The 20,467-nt window shown below is 31.4% G+C and overlaps 2 protein-coding genes across 5 annotated transcripts in view; one reads left to right on the top strand and one right to left on the bottom strand.

Moving 5' to 3' along the window:
• The window catches only part of LOC147066314 (whirlin-like), a 183,241-nt gene that overhangs the window by 103,315 nt on the left and 59,459 nt on the right, over positions 1-20,467 (top strand). The window lies entirely within an intron of this gene.
• The window catches only part of LOC147066315 (uncharacterized), a 46,241-nt gene continuing 43,294 nt past the window's right edge, over positions 17,521-20,467 (bottom strand). Inside the window, exon 2 of the mRNA XM_085956042.1 lies at positions 17,521-19,299. Coding sequence (XP_085812168.1) covers positions 19,024-19,221 — 198 coding nt within the window. The 5' untranslated portion in view covers positions 19,222-19,299 and the 3' untranslated portion in view covers positions 17,521-19,023. The remainder of the gene's footprint in view (positions 19,300-20,467) is intronic.

Raw genomic sequence — 20,467 nt, 5'->3', positions numbered from 1 at the left:
AAGTCACTTTTATTTTGTAATCTCGATGGACAGCAACATTATATTTTATACTTTTAAACTTTGTAAGATATTGCTGTGTCTATGGAATTCTGTGCCTACCTACATAGGCATGGCATATTCATAAACCAAGCAATCAATAAATTAACTCCATAACCAGCGTTTGGATTCACTCAGTCATACATTTTTTCATTCGCTCATCTCATCAAATATAAATCACTAACATTATAGCAATTTCAATAAACTTCTTGTCAGAATCAACACATTTATATCCACATTTTGTTTGTCATCTATAAGTCTTCTTCTTTAAAATGTTACTACTTTTCGCTCCCAAGCTGAGAAATTTCTTCGAATTGACCGATTTGTTTGCAATAAAATATAAACCGTAAATGAAAAGTGGTTTTTAAAAATAATTACAAGATAAAAAGAACTTTTTATGTACAACGTTTTTAAATTTTCTATTGAATTATTATGCTCAATATGCTCAAACTTCTACTTGATATGAAGTAAATAAAAAACAAACAAACAAACAAATATAGAATACTGAAATATCATTTTGACATTTCATTTTGATTTCCATAGTAACGCACGTATATATTAATAATTTAGTTGCTAGGACCACCCCCTTAGAAACCAATAATAGTCTTTTACTTTTTACTGATTTTTCTGAAATAACTTTACATACAAAACAGAATTAACTGAAAATGAATTCAATTCTACTTAAAGATGGCTAAAAGTATTAAAAGAATGCATTGGCATCGTGTTCTAATATATTCTAAAAGTTTCAAATGTCTAAGAAAAACGTTGTAAAATTATAAAATATTCAGCTCAAATTACACTGGCTATGTCACAGATCCGATCAGATCATTCCACTTACGCCGATCCTCTGCTGCGTTTAACCGTCGACTGACTCAGCTAATGTATGACTGTAAATAATAGAAATTACTCCAGCGCATCTATTCTAACCACAAGACTGCTTTCGGCCGCTACAACAGCTATATTATAATAAGTTAGTTGCAATTGTTACAATATAGGCTACGAGTATGTTTCAACAGCACCTCTCTTGACTATGGTAAATTTCAGAGCGAGATAGTCAGTTTTGACTGTTTAGACGGCTAACTTAGTGTAGTTGTGCTAATACTTCGATACTTTTCTATCCTAGATAGCTGCCGTAGCGGGCCGAAAGCAGTCTTGTGTACAGAAAAGATGCGCAGGGAACGATACAAAATGATATATCACGATCGGGGGCGATCAGAGCAGACGATCAGCATTACAGCATTCCAGTATAATTTGAACTTAATGCTCTTTTTAGTAATCAAATAGTAAAATGTGTGTCATTCATTATCTCGAAAATTAAATCTACAGCATATTTGTACATACATTATATATGGAAATTGACAAATCAAGGCAAGTGGCGTAATTCGCGTAGCCGATTGATTGTCAAGTCTCTAGTGGCGTAAATTGAGCGACCCACGCACCGTACTAGATTTGTATGACTGCATTATAGAATCACATTATATTTTGATTAAGTGGTCATTCCCTCGCCGCCTGTGAACTATGTGTCTTAAACGGTTGTCTGATGCTAAATTAAGCCAAAACATAAAGTTATTAGATAACTATTTAATTTAGATAGATAGATAAAATGAAATCGACCGTGAAACAATGTACAATGTCAAGTTTTAAATCGCAACCGGTGATAAAGTAGAACCGATTTAATTAATTTAGAAAGTGTAACGATTAGCCGAGACATCGTTTGGGGAAAAATGTATACTGTAAACAAATAATTTACCATCGCCTATCACTTTACGCTTATGAACATCTGACGTGAGATCTCTACAAAAAATATTGAACTACCACGACTGTAAGGTATCTGCAATCATGAGAAAAATCATTAAATATATATATGTAAATGGTCGCTGCGTATTACAATTTATTTATTCAATATATGATTGGAATATTTTTGAAAAACTACGAGTATCAGGTTTATAATAGAAATAATTACAAGATAAAAAGAACTTTTTATATACAACGTTTTTAAATTTTCTGTTGAATCATATAAACTTGACTTAACTAGCTTAAACGATCAAAAAAATTTGTACTTGATAGAAATAATACTGAAATGTCATATTGATTTCCACCGTAACGCACGTATACATTAATATTAATAATTTAGTTGCTAGGACCCACTTAGCAACCAATAATAGTTTTACTTTTTACGGATTTTTTCCGAAATAACTTTTCATACAAAACAGAATTAACTGAAAATGAAATCAATTCTACTTAAAGATGGCTAAAAGTATTAAAAAATGCATTGGCATCGTGTTCGTTCGCTTGTTCCTTCCAATTTTGAATTTTTACCACAAATTAAGAAAATATTAAAGGTTCAAATACATTATGATGCACGTCGCGTACCGTCATTCTGCAGAATATTTTTAACGATCATTATCTCTATAAATTCGATGATGGAGAGTGCCATCTCTAATATATTAGTATTTTGAATTATTATTCATTATTCATGCTAATTTCAATTAATTTTAACAGTGTCTACGTGTACGTACGTTAAAATAACTTGCGGTACCTATTGGATTCATAGATAATATTTGAACAGAACCCAAACTGCAAACTATAGACAACATCCTTATAGAAAATACATAGTGCTAATCGCTAAAAACAAAAAACACGCGAATTTGACATGAGTCGAAAATGTGTAGGCATGTAGAAAATAATTACGATACGCGCGAGGTGACCGTATTGTTGTTCTGATGGTTTCGGAAGATTTTGCAACTTTACTGACTATGTTCATTTAAAGGTTCAAGATATGCTACGGGGTTCCGGGAGCATCAGTCTGATAACATTTTAAACACCTACTAAAAAAAACAACTTTACACACTTTTTTTCCCCGTAGCGGCAGCTTACTGTGAAAGCATGTGACAGTATGCGACGTGCATCATAATGCAATCACACCATTAGGATTCGATTTTAATTTGGTGCTCTTTTGTTTGGCACTCCTTTCAGAATTATTTTCATTTTGACATATTGAAATTTAATACTTAGATACAGTTATTTCTATATGTAAGATAAATATATATTGACCAATAATATAAATAAATCGGCTCGATACATTATGAGATCCATTCTACCATTATGTCTCAGAATATTCAATACTCAAAGATTTTTTTAGATAAATTTCAAAAAATGGTATCTGGCAAACGAGTTAAAAACTCAGAACATATTTGTAAATCCAAGAATATCACCTTATTTAAACTAAGGTGCTTACGTTGGATGAGTCGCTATATAAGGGTGAAGGAAACGCAGTGAACAGAAAAAATAATGTCGCTTGACTGCGTGCACTGAGATGGCGTGACAATGGGTTTTCAAAACTGGAATACCACATCACATGTCATGTAGAAGTAGATAATAAGCGGCTAATATATATTCAACTGTACAGCAAATAGGAATCATATAATAAAACCAATGATATCCAATTATTATTGATTTAAGTGTTGCACTTTTTATATATAAATCGTTTTTTGATAATACTGCAAACCAAAACTCGGATTGAATAAACAATTCATAGGAATGTACACAGTTTAAAGCAATCAATTTTTAACTAATAAAATTCTTACTGATATTATAGTCTACAGTATAATAACATTAAATATAATGAAAATAAATAAACATAATTGAAACAAAAATGGTGTTAGAATAGTACAACACTCTAGTACAAATCTATTAGTATTTAAATTCAAATTCCATCAAGTACCTTCAGTCGATAGTATTAATGTTTTACTATTGATTTAAAAATACCAATTCGTCAGTTAAACTTATCTGACTTATCGGATTATAAAATATATTTAAAAATCATTTCTATCTAGAACTAGATGTTACATGTCCCATTAAGATGTCCTAAAATCTAAACGATTGCCTTGTTGTATTAGCATGTTTTAATAATAATATATTATATAGGATATTTCCTTATAACCGCGAATCCTGCAGTTCAAGATTCTTCCTAAATTTTTCCAATTATGTAGGTAATATGTTTCGAAAGTTTTTCTGGTAATATAAAAATTATTTTCAATGAAAAATGCTGCGTTCTTAATTTGGTGTATAGTGTTGAATAAAAGATAATTAGTCTAAAAAAATGATCATTAATAAAATGTTTACAATGTCAATATATAAAAACCTTTATAGTTTACAATTTACGTAATATACCTGTGAGAAATGCTTTCTTGAAACAGCAATTGCCTAAATTATTTCAGTTTCTCTATGTTTGCTATGGCCACTAGACACTAGTGAATCAGTGAAACGAAACCGGTGATACGGTGATTTAGCATCGACCCATTATGTAACATAAGTTACAATCAGTGGCGTGCATAAACGACACTAAATCTTATTAATCTTCAACGAACATTTTAGTTGTTGAATTTCTGTTGCCAACATGGTAACAGTTCAAATATTTTTTTTATGAGAATCTAGTAAAACTCATGACACTTATATACCCACGATCAGAACTTAACTAAACGCAATAGTCTAATATGATATGTACTGTACAGTGTACATGCATTCTTATAATTGGGGTCTAGTCCCAAACCATCCGGACCCGTAGGTTTGTTCATAGTGAAACTATATTAGCAATGGGTTCATAGCTATAAGATCGTTCAATTAAAATCGAGGTGAAACAAAAATTAAAATGTAAGGACCTGGCTCCGCATATTGCGGTTTTGCACATTCGCAGTATTAGTCAACCGAGGAAGTGGCTAACGTCTACATCGCCTACAGCTGTTTGCTACGGCTCGAATGAGGTGAACTACGATTATTGCAGCATTTGATAGATATTTATAATAATTACAATCGTTCACTTATGTATCGTATTTAAGTTGTCACAATGTGATAATTATAATAATTTAACTTTAAAACAATATTTTCAATTATTCTTTGACATGTATATTACAGTTTGAAAAGCTTAATATAAAATACAAATTATATTCCAATGTGCATGCTTCGTGTCTAAAGAAACATTATTTTGATAAAGCTTAGTGATTAAACGAAATACGTGTTAAATTAAAACCATTTCATATATATCTGGTGAGAATAGAGCAATGATACCTTTTACATGCATAGTTTATTAATAGGTTAATGGTACAAACTATTTCCATTTCTACGTTACTCTCTAAACCTACTATAGTTATAGAGGTGTACCAACAACACACCAATCCTTGCCCGCATCAAAAAGACAGTTAATGACCACGTGTCTGAACAGTATGGTATATGGGTGCACTATTGTATTTCTTGACAATCTGGAGAATCAAAATTCGCACCGTAGGTGTAAAATCATTGTTAGCGCAAATATTTTTAGATTTCGAGATTTAAATATGAAACAATATTGAAATATTATAGTGCGATATATTTACATATATAAATAAATAGGATATTAAATAACGTATAAAAGAAAAAATATTAAATAAATTAAGTACCTACTATCTACGCAGAAATTAAATTTTAAAAGAAAATACAACCTAATATAGAAAGAATCAACGTACGCCATTGTACAGTAAACGTATCACTGGTCAGAGTTGCAGTGAAACTACCCAGCATAACCAGAACAACATTAGCGCTGAATATATTAACATTAACAGAAACGTAAGACTTTTACACGAGTAGAGCAGCTATAATTATTATGATAAGCGATTGTGATTACGTGGTCTGTAAATATACCGTTTCATCTAAGGACACTGGTCACTCGCACAAGTTCCTCCTTTGTTGGCACACCCCTCCTCAGAGATCAGCAATCATCATGTTGATTTCACTGTTAAAGGCGGAAGTTGTGAAGTTTTTTTGTATCCATATCTCACTTTATCATATTTTTCTATGCAATAAATTCCAGTCAGAATAGCCATTAAAGATAATTTAATAAAAAGTAAAATTAAAGATTTTGAATTCTAAATTATTTCCACAATAAACTGTATTCACTGGCAGTGACTACCGCATTGTTCAAATTAGCATCCACGATGGCCGAGAAGTAACGTGTCCGCCTGTTAATTAATATGTTATTAATTCGTAATATTATGTTATGTGTGTTTGGACCTAGACCTTGGACATAATATCATTATAGTGTGCTAGCGTCTAACATACATTACGCGTAAAAAATCTGTAACGAAACCTAAGCGGTTCAAATCCACATTTGATTGTAGAGTCAAATAAATCTTCAGGGAGAAATAAAAAATATTTTTAATATAAAAATGATATCTCTCTCTTCTTGATCTTCCTTCATGGCTGAATTATCGTGGCTACCCTGAAATACGGTCATCTCCTAAGCGACTCTCCACCTTTCAGAGTCCTCTGCTTTTCTCAGGGTAGAACGAAGGCTGCCCCAGTAAGGTCCCTCACTTGGTCGCTCCAACGACTTTATCTGCTTCTGAAATGAAATAATACTTAAAAATGTTTTTATGAGAATATTAAATTATTGTCTTATAGATTTCGAGAACAAAAATTAAATCTATAGGTAATTAAAGACAGAACATTGTCATGAAATAGTATAATTCCTTTATATAATTTTTGTAAATCCCGCAAATTTGATTGATCGTTCGCTACTATTTTTTCATGTACAAAGTTGCAACGACAATCAAGTCTGTCATCTTTTCTTTATAATATAATTGAAACAGACATTTGTAATATAACAATATACACCGTTCCATATTTGATATGCATCGATCACTTTCTACTTCAGATACTAGGATTCAGAATGGTGGATTAAACTACCTATAGTTGATTGCAACGTTTATCTTGTATTCTATTTAACATTAATTCTTTTTTCAAATACTAGAGCCCGAAGTGGAACTTCGTCATGTCAACTATGTCCTGTCCTTTGCTCTCTTACTCCAGTCAACCACTCCTAGTGGCCATCAAGCCAATATGGTCCGTGGTCTTAAGAGCTTACAGAGCTCATGAGTGTAGCGATATCGGCGCCGGATACTATCCTCACAAAGATATTTTGGACGAAACACCAGGTCCTGTCGCTTCTGGAAATCAATGGCAGTCAATGTCTACGTTTCTGACCCGTAGCACAACTTTTTCAACGTTAATAGTTCTACAAAAGTCCTCAACCCACTACCGGAATCATCCTGTGAAACGGATACTATGTCACTATACGTTTACGTTGGGTGAAAATATACAATATCTACTCGAGACTAAGTAATTTTATTTCAACACCAATTAAGTTTATTATTAAATGAAAGATTTTATAGAAAAGCGTCCGATACCTTAGAGTAAGCTCCGTTTTATCTTTGCAATAATTCCGATATTAATTACTTGATGGGAATTCGTTATCAATGCTTAAAACTTACTCACCACATTACCGTTATAAATTTTCATCTCCTCCATTATCTTATGTATTTGGAATATTTCCAAATATCTTTCTTTCTTCCAATACATTGTTATCTTTGGTAAAATCGCTCTAAGATTTATGGTTGAGCTTTTTAAGTGGACTGTAATTATTTTGTGGGAAGATGAGGAGGTCGGATCTAGGGGTGGGGGCGATGGAACAGAATGCCAGACACTGACGTTTGTGATGAGGTATGATGGCTCCGTGGTCTGGTTTCAACTTTCGCTCGTGCGGTGTTGTTGTTTTGGGTCACCCGGTTCGTACACTCACGCACTTTGTGACACAGTTTATGGATTACATGTGAAGGTGTATGAATTATGATGATAGATTCTGAATGAGTCTGTATCTATTGAGTCAATCACTTAAGCGACGGAAAGCTATTAGAAGCCCGCTCACGCCCGCTATCGAGATGCAACTGAATGTTCTTTGTAACACCGTCTCTCATGACCCGTAATTGATTATTGGTCTGGTTGTTGTCTGGTGACAATAACACTGGGGATTAGGAGGTGAGTGAGGAGATAAGGAGTGGAATGGGAGCATAAATGGCCCGACCAATTTATAATATTACATGAAATGAATATTCAGGCACTTATACATACTTGACAATATTTTATTTGTATTCAAAATATTTTTTTATTTAGTGAGTAGATATTTCGATCCCACGTGGCCACGGCCTATGACATCATGGGTCCCAGGATCGAATCCTGGATCTGGCAAGTACACATATTGTTTTTCAATTAGTGTATGCGTCTGGATCTAAGGCCCGTTTCAGACGGGACACCTGTGTCGCACTCGTATTAATAAAGGAGGCCTTTGTATTCGAATACAGGGGCCTTTGTATTATATTTATAAACGCCCCAGAGCTAACGAGTCAACGCGTGTCTGGTACACTTTTCCGTCGGCTGCTACATTCTCAAGCCGCCGATACACTTGTTTTATTGCCGCAGCCAGTTTTATGTACTAATTAATAACGCTAAATTATGCGCTTAGTCATTAGCTCCGAGGCGTTCATAAACATAATACAAAGGCCCCTTTATTCGAATAAAAAGGCCTCCTTTATTAATACGTGCGCGACATCGGTGTCGCGTCTGAAACGGGCCTAATAGGTTGAGCAAGTGGCTGACATCCATTTCTCGTAAAAACAATTCACACTATAGAGGCCCATATCTTATTAGGATCGGACATGGTTGAAAAAAAAAATATTACGATATCACCCTATACAAAACGAAACTAGGTATATATCTTATACCTATAGTAATTGATATCTCTAATTATTTTTAATAATAATATTTTTTATAGGCTGATTAAAATAATTAACTAAATATATTACCTAAATTATGTAATATAATAAAAAATGCTGTAGTTACCTACTTCATTACATATATTATTATAAGTAGTATCCTTGACTTTTTGACGCTATCTGGCGGAAATTATACGGAAAAAAATATGTCTGAACTATCATTTAGGCATACTTTTTTATTATGCTATAAAAAATAGTTTTCGCCTATCAAAAATTCAACAATTATTATTTACATCGATGATCGAATAGTGGGAGATTCTGTTAGCGAGCGTGTTTCTGAATTAATTATATGTAATCAGGGTTTTTTGTATTCGAAATCAAATAAATGCCATGCTACAAGTGCTCGCCCATTTGGAATAATATAAACATTTTTAGTTTCACCAAACACAAGTTGCATAAGCGAATCACTTTTGCGGCCAGCCGAGCGCGCTTTTGTGGAATACTTAATGAGATGAGAGCTTTAAATAACTTTATTCAGATTTATTATTAAGTCATTCAGTTATAAAATAGTCGTTATCATATAACTTACAATCGGCGTTCGTAACTAGAGCGTTTTTTTTGCCAGATTTAGTATTTTTTGCAAAATATACATTAAACATTTAGCATTTTTGGACACCATCGGCCCACATGCTCAGCGTAGGTCAACATGGAGATTTTATGGTATTTTCAGAGCATAACCCTGGAATGTTGTAGATAATCTATTTATATAATTTTCAAGCCTTATTATCCTTTATATTTATTTTAAACATTTGATGACTGCATCAAGTATTTTTATTACATAAAATAGCAATCTTTTAAACCTCTCGCTCTAATGTTTTAGAATATAGTCATGTTTCAGTACGTTCATGTGAAGTGGTATTTTTTAGATTTATTAATTTTTAAACGCATTTACAAAACCATTTATAAAATTAATGTTAACATTATATAGTGACATATTTACGATAAAAAAATATATTTTATAATCATTTTGATTCCAAATTTGACAATAACTAGGCATATTATTATTCAAAAATGGGCACGATTAACACATTTGAAGATAATTCTAAAGATACTGATTATAAGCTATGTCTTTGACCATTCAAATGTGATAAACATCCTACGAATAATGTTTGCTTTATAATAATTAAGACCTAAGAATAAGGTAGCATTTTTTTGAAATACGTCATTTTTTGGCATTTCCCAGTGGCTAAGCTACAACATACGGCCGTAGCCATAAATTGACAAACAATAAATGAAGTAGGGAGTAAGATCATATTAACACGCGTGTTTGAACATGTACCTAACCGATTTTTTTTTTTTAAAACGACATGTTTTATACTTATTATTTTTAGAATAATGTGACTACTATAACACAAAACTTCGTAACCATATTATTTTTATTTGTTGCATGACTTATGTGTATATTGGAAAACAATCTTCTTATATTGACATCATATTATGAAGTGAACATTGTCAATAATTGATCATGTTCATTAATGGTGTTGCCGATGCTGGTGTTTTTAATTTGTCGAAATTTTGAGAGAAAAACCTCTTGCCTATCACATCTTTAGTAGGGCTCGAAATAAACGGGAGTGCACCGGTTCGTGAAAGCCGGTTCGTGCATTAGTAAAAACTAGAAGAATCGTTTGTTTTTTTACATATTGTATCGTTATATCAAAGGTAAAAAATAGTATTACAATTAAATTCACGTGCTCTACAAGTAACTATATAATATATATTTAAAATTAATATGAAATTTCTAGGACTTATGCAACTCGTATACACCATTTTTGCCTGCAGTATCTGTATACCTGATCTTACATGCCACAACTTTAATGACTGTTATTCCATTTGACGATCTCAGCTAGGTAAGCACATTATAACCAAAGATTCTAACACATTATTTGTATAGTTATAATATACATAAAATTTCGGCAAAATGATCAAGCGCTCCGGTTCGTAAAATATTCCACTTTGAGCGCAGACTAAACGGTAAATCAAGGCCTGCTCCTCAGCTTATCATAATATATCCCTATTACCTACTAGTATGTACATATTAGAACCTAGTGGTAAAGACTGCTTATCTGCGCATCTATTCTATACACAAGACTGCTTTCGGCCGCTACGGCAACTATCTAGGATAGGTTTGTATCGAAGTATTAGCACTTATTGTAACAATTACAATAAGTTAGCCGTCTAAATCGTCAAAACTATCTATCTCGCCTTAAAATTTAGCATAACCAATAGAGGTGCTGTTAAAACATAGTACTTATTGTAACAATTATAACTACCTTATTGTAATTGTTACAATAAGTGCTAATACTTAGATACAAACCTACCCTATATAGCTGCTGTAGCGGCCAAAAGCAGTCTTGTGTATAGAATAGATGCGCTGGTCGAGGTAAACGATGATTACATGAAAAGAATAATAACACTATTAATACCACTCATGCACACATAGTAATGTGTGACAACTCGTTCAGGATTCAGTCTATATTCAGCATAGTTGTCTATTGTAAATTACACAAAAATAACACAGAAAACACAAAATGAAATTATAAATAGTAATACTATACTTAATAATATCTATACAGTGACTAAAATACTATATCAATGATATTTAAAATATCTGGCAACATGGTCTCATGCCAATCTAAATCGCAAATGCAAATAACGAAAATAAATACATAATAGCATATCACTCATCTACCGTGGATTTTGTATCTTTCGAGTTAATTGTCATGGCGGATAATGCATACAAGTGCATCGCAGTGCAACAGGTTCACCGAGAGACGTTTTTGAGGTGAGGCTGCCCCCCCCCCCCCCCTCGCTCTCAACCAAGCTGAATGCACGCCACTCCCCGCCACCGCCAACTTTCAACGGCGGCTTCGTTTTAATTTCTCTCTCGGGACCGTTTTCATAAAACTATGAATGTGTAATTAAATTATCACTAGACCGACACCATCTTACATTAAATAATCTATTGTTGGGTGTGGTCTGAATTTTCACTTTTAACTGTTGTAAATTCATTACCTGATTAGTTTTCAATTTATGGAATACTGTACTTTCTACTTTATTAAAATGAAAATATTTTTGATTCAACTTATTATAACATTTTTATAAAAATATTTTATGCTAAAATAAGATGTTTAAAAAAAACTTATTGTGTAGAATATAATTCGATATGAAAGTAAACCCAAAAAGTGGTTACTAAGGAATGATTAAATGAGTTAAGCGTCAATTACATTGTGCTTCTTTACGAGCTGTTTGTTGGCGAATTTAAAAGCGGGCGATTCAGTTACTGCGATTTGATGATTACACACAAAATTTTCCATTCGCTGAGAAGCCACAAGCCAGCGACTACTTTGACAGAACGTAGTTCGTTTTTTTACCGGGACTTCACCATACTTTCATATAACCTGCCGCCCCTAGACCGGGAGGTTGCTACTGCGCTCTACTGCGCAGACGCAGTGGGATCACACGCCGGCACAATGACAATGCGGTGCGATGCGTATTTACCGGGAAGTTATAATCGAATGGCATTCCCACTCAATTGTCATCCATACTATTACTCATAATCAAAATAATATTATCTTGAAAAGAATATTTAAGTAATGACTATTATCATGGCCCCCACACCCTCTCTAGAATCTTTGGCGGCCCCCCCTACCTATCGCTAAAGTTAAAGACAATGTGACGATCTACAGTTTCGTATTCCAAATAGTGGTTGAGGTAAAATTTAGGGTTTTTTTTGCATTTTTAATACACTCACTTGAATTATGGAAGTATCGAATATCGACAAACAATAATCAAAAATTGCATCGCACAACCACATAATTTAAATTTTTTATTATTAAAGAAATTTTGTGATGTGTGTTTATCTCACTTGGCTGATCGATCCGCCAGGCCGGGCCCCCCTTAACTCCGGGCCCCCAGGCTAGAACCCTGTCAGCCCCCCCCCCCCCCTTGTGACTATGACTATTATAATTTAGTCAGCTATTTTATATCGAGTTTGAGATATTCGGATATGGCTATGTGGAAGAACGGATATTACGGAAATTATAATTGCAGTGTGTTTGCAATAATTGGATACTATTGAAAATGGATATTAAGGAATTCGTAATTGGTGTCAGCTATTTACCTAATATCGCCGATCAATATGCTGTCACGGTTTGAGTTGTTTATTCCCATATAGGTATAGGTCATAATTTTATAAAATTTATTCATATACACGGTTATATTACTTAATTGTACGTGTATTACATCTCGCCAAATTAAATTTTACCGTCAGTTCTCTTACCGTTAAGAGATGGCCGTAGAGCATTGTAAAATTACGCGTTGATTATGGGTTATATTTTTATTAGATTCAATAAGAACATTAATTTGATATTGATTGGTGTCAAATATCTGAGAAAAACGCTGTCATTATTATCAGATATTTGATAGGTATTTCACCCACGAGCAACTAATAACTAACGTACTTTTGAATTACCTATTCAGAATGTTATAAATATAGATAATAATATGATTGTATTTCTAATATACGTACCTAACTGTTTTTTTCTGTCTTTCCCTTGTTTTCCAGGAGTATTCCGGTATATCCAGTTACGTATATTTATATGAATTTAACATAGATTTCGCGAAGTTTTATCAATTATAAGTACCTATCATTTTTTTACATCTGTTATTATTAGTAAAAATGCTTAACCAATAATTTTAACCTTACTTCATTCGCGCAATGAATAATTATTTTTAAATTACTATCATTGATTATTTTTGTTTTTATTCTTTTATTGTTCACATTGTGATATTTACGTCCATCTATCGTCTCAGCCACTAGAAACTACATTTTGTCCACTGCTGTATTTAAGGTGAAGCCTTTACAGAGCCTTTTTTAAAGAGGCACCTAGCGGAAAAATACGAAGCTTGCAATTTGAGACATTTTTTTTGGATAATTTATAATTTCAACTCTATTAATTAATAAATATATATCTGAAAATATTAAAAAGATTTTTTTATTATTTTAAGTCAAAGATAAACCAATAATTTAAGAAAAATGTTTTAAATTGTGGATTTTGTTTACGTCACCATTTTATTATAACATATATTTTATGATCATATTTATTATTAAAATTTAGTTTATTAAGTTTTCAATTTTTCTTCGTCAAGATTCGTCATCTTTTTGGTCTTGCTATAACATCTTGTTCACCACTGCACTAAATCATGAGATTTGTCTTTCCATGTGGCCTGCTCATTCTTATATCAAGGCATCTACATTTTATATTATTTTGAATACCCTTGTTTGGTCTTTATTATTTTTTTTTAATTTACGATCCCTCCACGTTATACTCTACACGCATCTCTCTATATCGCTTTCTACTGTTCTATCTCTTTATTTAGTACATTGGTTAAACATTTGACACTTCAGGGATAGAGAAAGTTCACTCTTGAACATTTTATTAATATGTCCTACATCCAAATGCATTCCATCCTATATTTATCCTCCGGATGTACTGACATATTTACATGTAAAGAGGAAAGACACAAAAGTTATATTAAAACATAAAAAGTATAATATTTTATAATTATAACTGCAGGACAGTCGTTATTTTAATTATCATTGTCGCAAAAATAAATACAACAACGTATTCTTAAAATTAAATACAAAATATAATTACTACATACTGTTATAATTGGTGAAAAACCTTAGCACAATTTTACGAACAAAGCATGAGACATTAAAATGTTGCCACAATATTATGACTTGACATTTCGATAGACAAGTGATTTTTTTTAAACTTTATATTAAAACTACTTAAACGCCTAATAATATATTAAAAAGCTAACGATAATATAAAAATAGCTGTCAGATAATACATTACGTTATTAAAATGTTAATAATGTTGTTTAGAAATCATTTAACAGTTATCGCACTGTTAAAATAAGCATATAGCTTCGTTTAATCGTAAACTACCGCCAATTTGAAAGTGTGTTATATGTTATGTCGGTCAAATGCTAAGGACAACGTAGTGCCCATGGCCAATATAATAAAATTGCATCAAGACGAATAAATAATGCCTTCCGAACAATTAAAGTATAATTGCACACATGCAATTTATTTTTTTAAGCAATACAATTTATTGAAGCGCAGATCTCTTGCTAACACTTCCGCCAAATATAAAAATTACTTCTCACATTGTTACTATTTTTTCACTCCAAACTACCATATATTTATAAGTTAATCGATATGCAAGTCTTTAAATATGTTGTGTCAGTATATATGTACAGAATATTATAAATTTTTAATGAAAAGTCCTCTGCCAAAGAATTAAAATGTAACAGTACCTATTGATACCTATATTTTAGACGCTCTCTGAAAATAACACATAACAAACGTTTGACGGCCAAATGAATAGATTTAGTTGCAAAGTTTATTTTGTATAGTATATTATTATCTTTAAGGGTCATACCGATTACCTGCACAAAATAAAACTCTCTAATTCCGGCAAGGCAGGCCGTAGATGCAGGTATTGATATTCTCCGCTAGGATCGGCTAATATGTTTCAAAAATAGATTGTCATTCGGACCGGGCATTTTGCTGGACCCACTCGAACATCGATTCTCAACATGTCTGCTCGGCAATAAATTTAAACTTGTATATTGTAATAATTATACTTACTTGTCTTAAAAAAAACCCTTTCTCCGCTAGACGTGAGTCTTTTGTGAATCATATATCGCATTTGATAATAATAAATATACCCCAGCCGAGGACAAAATATCACTATTTTGTAGAGTGGTCAAAACTAAACATAATTTATAAAAAAGTCAATTTCTCCCAATGACAAGTCAAAATTGGGGTGACGATATATACCTGTATAATAATTTACCTACCTATTGTGAACATGTGGGAGATAAGACACAAAAAATCATGGAATATGTCAAATTAGCCATAATCATTATATTATGCGTAAAGTAGAAAAGAGAAGTTTTCTGAAAGTTGGTGATTTAAGAATGATCTCTCTTTTCGACATAAAAATATATACCTACCTGTATATTATGTCCTTATTCCAACTTTTCCATCGAATTCCTATTTTTAGAAAGATGCCATAATACTATAAGAATATAATATTTACCTTCATGTTACGTAAACCAGGCATGTCCAACATCAAATATGTTGTGCCTACAGAATAGATTAATTCTGTTCCTTGGCTGTGATCAACTGTCCAGTATCAAAACTGGCAGTGATCTATCCATACTCTTCCAATGCCATTATATTTGGCTAAGGACATTGATGCGTTACAAAATAAACAATAATCACAAAGAAATACTCAATCACCCATTCATCGCCAAAATGATAAATTTTTGTCTTCTTTTGGGCACTCGTCGTAAAATCCTACTAGAGCCTACCGCGTGATTGAGAAAGAATAAGAATAATTTACGACACAATGTAAAGCATAGGGGATGGTTCTTTCTCTAGCCAATGTAGCAAACCTTGGTTGATACGTTCACCGGGGCTTCCTCGTGGTTAACTTGAAAACGACTTTGAAATAAGTTAGACAATAAAATACAAATGAAAATGGTTAATTTCTTTTATTGTATTAACTGTCAATTCATAGTGTAAATGCATTGTTTTATTAATTTAATCTAATAAAACACATAAAATCAAGTGCTAATAATGTTTTTTTTTATTTTAAATTTTATAAACGAATTAGTAATCAAATGTATGGTGTTATTAAATATTGATTAGTTATAAAATATTAACATCCACGGTGGCCGCGCGGCTTACGCGTTGGACTATCACGCCGTGGGTCCCAGGTTCGAATCCTGGGTCTGGCAAGTACACATATTATTTTTCAATTAGTGTATGCGTCCAGAGTATGGATCTAATAGTTTGAGCAAGTGGCTGACATCCATTTCTCGTAAAAACAAAATCTGTTAATAAAAACCTTCACACTATGGAGGCCCATATCTTATTAGGGTCGGACATAGTCGGAAAAAAAATATTAATTGTTTCGTGATATATTAAAATGTGTTTATTGCTTTATATTTTGTTTTATGTTAATAATAATGTAGAATAAAGGTAATGAAGAATATTTTGGTTTAGTGTCCTTAATGAGATATTATGGAAAAATATTAATATTCAATTTCATTAATTTTAATTTAATTGTTATTGACAAAATATTATTGGATGGATAATTCAATGTGTTGGTAGTGTTGGTAGATTATTTATATCACCTTTGAATTTTTTTTTGATAAATGCCTGTTATAAAGATTATTTAGTTGACGATGTCCCTTTGAGGCGGATGAAACTGGTCTAGATTTAATTTTAAAAAGTGGAAAAAGTACTATAAAAATTTACTTTTTATTAAATTAAATTAATAATGAATTGATTAATGTTTCTTCTTCAAAATCTCAATGAAATCATGTAATATTACAACTGAACGTATACTTTTTTTACATTTTCACGGTTACAGACCATGATTGTATTTAATTTAATTTTACTGACATCCATAACTCATTTTAATACGGTCCACACTTTCTAGATACTAACTTTAGTGCAATAAGCAAAGAAGCGACCCCTATCTACGGTGAACGAAGACTTGAGCTGACCACCGTTTTATGTTTTAACTGCATCATAATCGAATAATTGAAATTCACTTTGTAAAAATCCATATCCCACTTACATATTTTCCGACTTTTTTTTATTTATATCGGTATTCAGATTTCGGTATATAATATATGAATTGATTTAAGCCACATGAAACTGCTCTTATGCATTCTGTATTGTCTTCTTATTCGCAAAGATTCTGGTATCAGATCAATACAAATACAAAAAAATCAATAAAACAAAAACATATTTTTTCATTAAGTTTATTCGGTAATAAAAATACTTTAGAACTAATTTGTTAAATAATATTTACCTATATTGTCTAATATTATTATGAGTACAATATCTCAGATAAGTACAATCTGTTAATTGACACATGTAATAATTCATTCTAAATACAAGTCGAAATGTGATAGTTTGTACTTATTTCATAATAGAAAACAGTTATTTTTCTTTAAGTATAAAAATTAGTACCTACATTAAAATTATTTAAAGCGAATGTACATAACAAGGTTTTTTTTTTAAATATGACCATGATACAAAATACTGCGTTGATATGTGCCGTGTGTTGAAGTTAATCTATACAAATTTAGAATTAAATGCATTACTTATAGAAACCTACTGTCAACTTTGACAGAATGATTCTGAAAACAAAATGTTTCTTTCAATTTGATATTATCTTTTTCATTTTTGAAGAAAAATAATGGAAAAATTACAAATATATCCTAAATGCTTTATTTACTGCAATAATTTAACTACTGTATGTTATTATTTTTTCCATTAGAAAAATTATTTATTTCTTACAATACAAAATGGAATTTGTATTTTGAGTGTTATTGTAGCATCATAATTCTGTGCATCATAGCCAGAGTGCCGTATATTCGATTTTGCAGAAAATAAGTTTAGTATGAATTTTATACCTAAAATATCATAGTATCTTTCAGAGCCAATTCACCTTTTGAGTAAGTAGGTATATTAAAACCAAAAACCTGAAAATCGAAAGCGCCTAAAAACCTAAGTTACGTTTTTTTAATGTGTTTTTTTTATATATATGATACAATGACTTTCGGAAACAGATATTGTGTATTTTTTTCTAACATGTAATCAATGTTAAAAATATGGGTCGTGTCTAGAATTCCTGATTGTTTAGGTCATTTAAACTATTCTTAATTTACACGCGCGACGGATTAACCACGATGGAAAAAAGAAGACAATTTTTTTCACGGTTTTCGCACTTTGACGATTAAATTCGCAATAGGTACAGAGTAGTAAAAAAAAATTTACGTGTTTGGATAAAAAAAAATGTGGTAGGTAGCCTTATTAAAAAGTGCTAAGTGATCCATATTTATTATTATGTTTTTACGAATGAATCATTTACTATTGGCACTATTATTATCTCAATTTGTGTACGCTCAACTTGGGTTAGAATATTATGAGACGTGCATAGTTTTCAATTTTTTTTCATTTTTTTTTTTGGATAATCCAAAAATTAAATGCTATGATTTAAATCAGTAAATTAAGTCACAGTTGACTCCCAATTTACTGATTTAGATGGAAATTTTTGAATTCTATGAAATAATTTGGAAAAATATGTTTTTCCAATTTGAACAATTAGCATTCAATAAATGTTTAAATAATTTATAGACAAAAACACATTAATTATCTTCGATTTTTTCCTTCATTATCCTTATAAAATAATCTCAAGAATAATATTGATAGATATCTTAGCTATTCTCATACAATTGACATTAAATTAATCTATAGCTTGTCCTGTAGCGTCCGTCTGATCTCTTCTGTGGCCTTTATAATCTCTTTTTCCATATCTGTGATGTTTTTCTTTAGTTTAACTTCGTCTCCATCCTCGTAGTAGTCCTTGGGGGGCTCTGAGGGGTAGCGGGAGCCGAACTTGGGGCGGGGAATGCGAACCCTCTTAACGTCTTCCAACCAGGTCTCCATTATAATACTCAGGGGTGAAAATTAGACGGAGAAGCTTGTCGTTGGCCTCTTATCTCTGTCAATCCGATTAGCAGTGACCTGTAACAAACAGAAAAAATAGATAAATGTTTACTCTACTATAATCTTACTATAATCAACCTTGTGTTTATCATTTCAAAACTTTCACTATAACCATTTGAGAAATACTGCTCTAATATTAAGGGTAGTGTGAAGTGTTAAACGTATGTAAATAGTATGAAAAAAAATATTTCCATTCATATACAATAATTATTATCCTTCATCGTAGTGTGCCTAAAACTATAGTTTAAAAATCTTATATTTATTTATAATCTGGCTCTTAGCATTAAATTTACTGATGTAAAGCATTGTGGTTTTCATTTTTTTCACCTTTTGGTTATGATCATACTCAAATAATCACTTGAATTTTAAATACTCGTATATTATGCTAACTAAAATTCAGTAAAATTATATGACACTTGGTACACTGTAAATACAGAATTATTAATATAAGACATATTAATATACACAATAAAGGCATTAGCAAATCAATCTTCATTTATTTATATAATAAACTTAAAAGAATGTTGTTTGAATTAAATATATGACAAACAGTCAATTTGAATATTATTAAAACACTTTCTCCTATTTTGAACATTTATATTCATCGATATACACATACATTACGTGGGCTTAATCTATCTGAATCTTGACCACAACGAATTTAAATTTTCAAATTAAATTATAACCAGACTATGTTACATGTTTTAATTTGTAACTAATTTTAAAACTTGACAATAATTTATTCTTTCATTGTACATTATATACCTATACATAAATAAATAACTGTATTTTTTACAAGTAGAAGTAATATTATATTACGCTCTGTCCACCGATGCATTTATTCACTAAAAAAATCGATATGCATTGTTTCATTACTTGTAAAAATACAGTTTATTTTAATATATACAAACACGTATAAATTAACATCTAATGTTCGACTAGAAAACTTACTCTCTTATGCAATATTCTTTCTTGTAACCTACGCATAAGGCACTCTGATCGCTTAGTTTCATTTTCACTCATAAATTAATTTGTATTTATATTTATATGCAAACTAATTAATTAATTAATTAGCACCGTTACATAAAAGCATAATACACATATTAATTACCATAATAACAATATTATGTAAAAGTTATAATTTCGCTCCGCTAGCAAATTCCATAAATGGTAAACATTCACGTTG

The sequence above is a fragment of the Rhyacophila brunnea genome, unplaced genomic scaffold, assembly GCF_057557595.1.
Source record: "Rhyacophila brunnea isolate RB1 unplaced genomic scaffold, BYU_Rbru_1.0 scaffold_5, whole genome shotgun sequence".
Classification (NCBI taxonomy): domain Eukaryota; kingdom Metazoa; phylum Arthropoda; class Insecta; order Trichoptera; family Rhyacophilidae; genus Rhyacophila; species Rhyacophila brunnea.
This window is presented reverse-complemented; position numbering and strand designations above follow the sequence as displayed.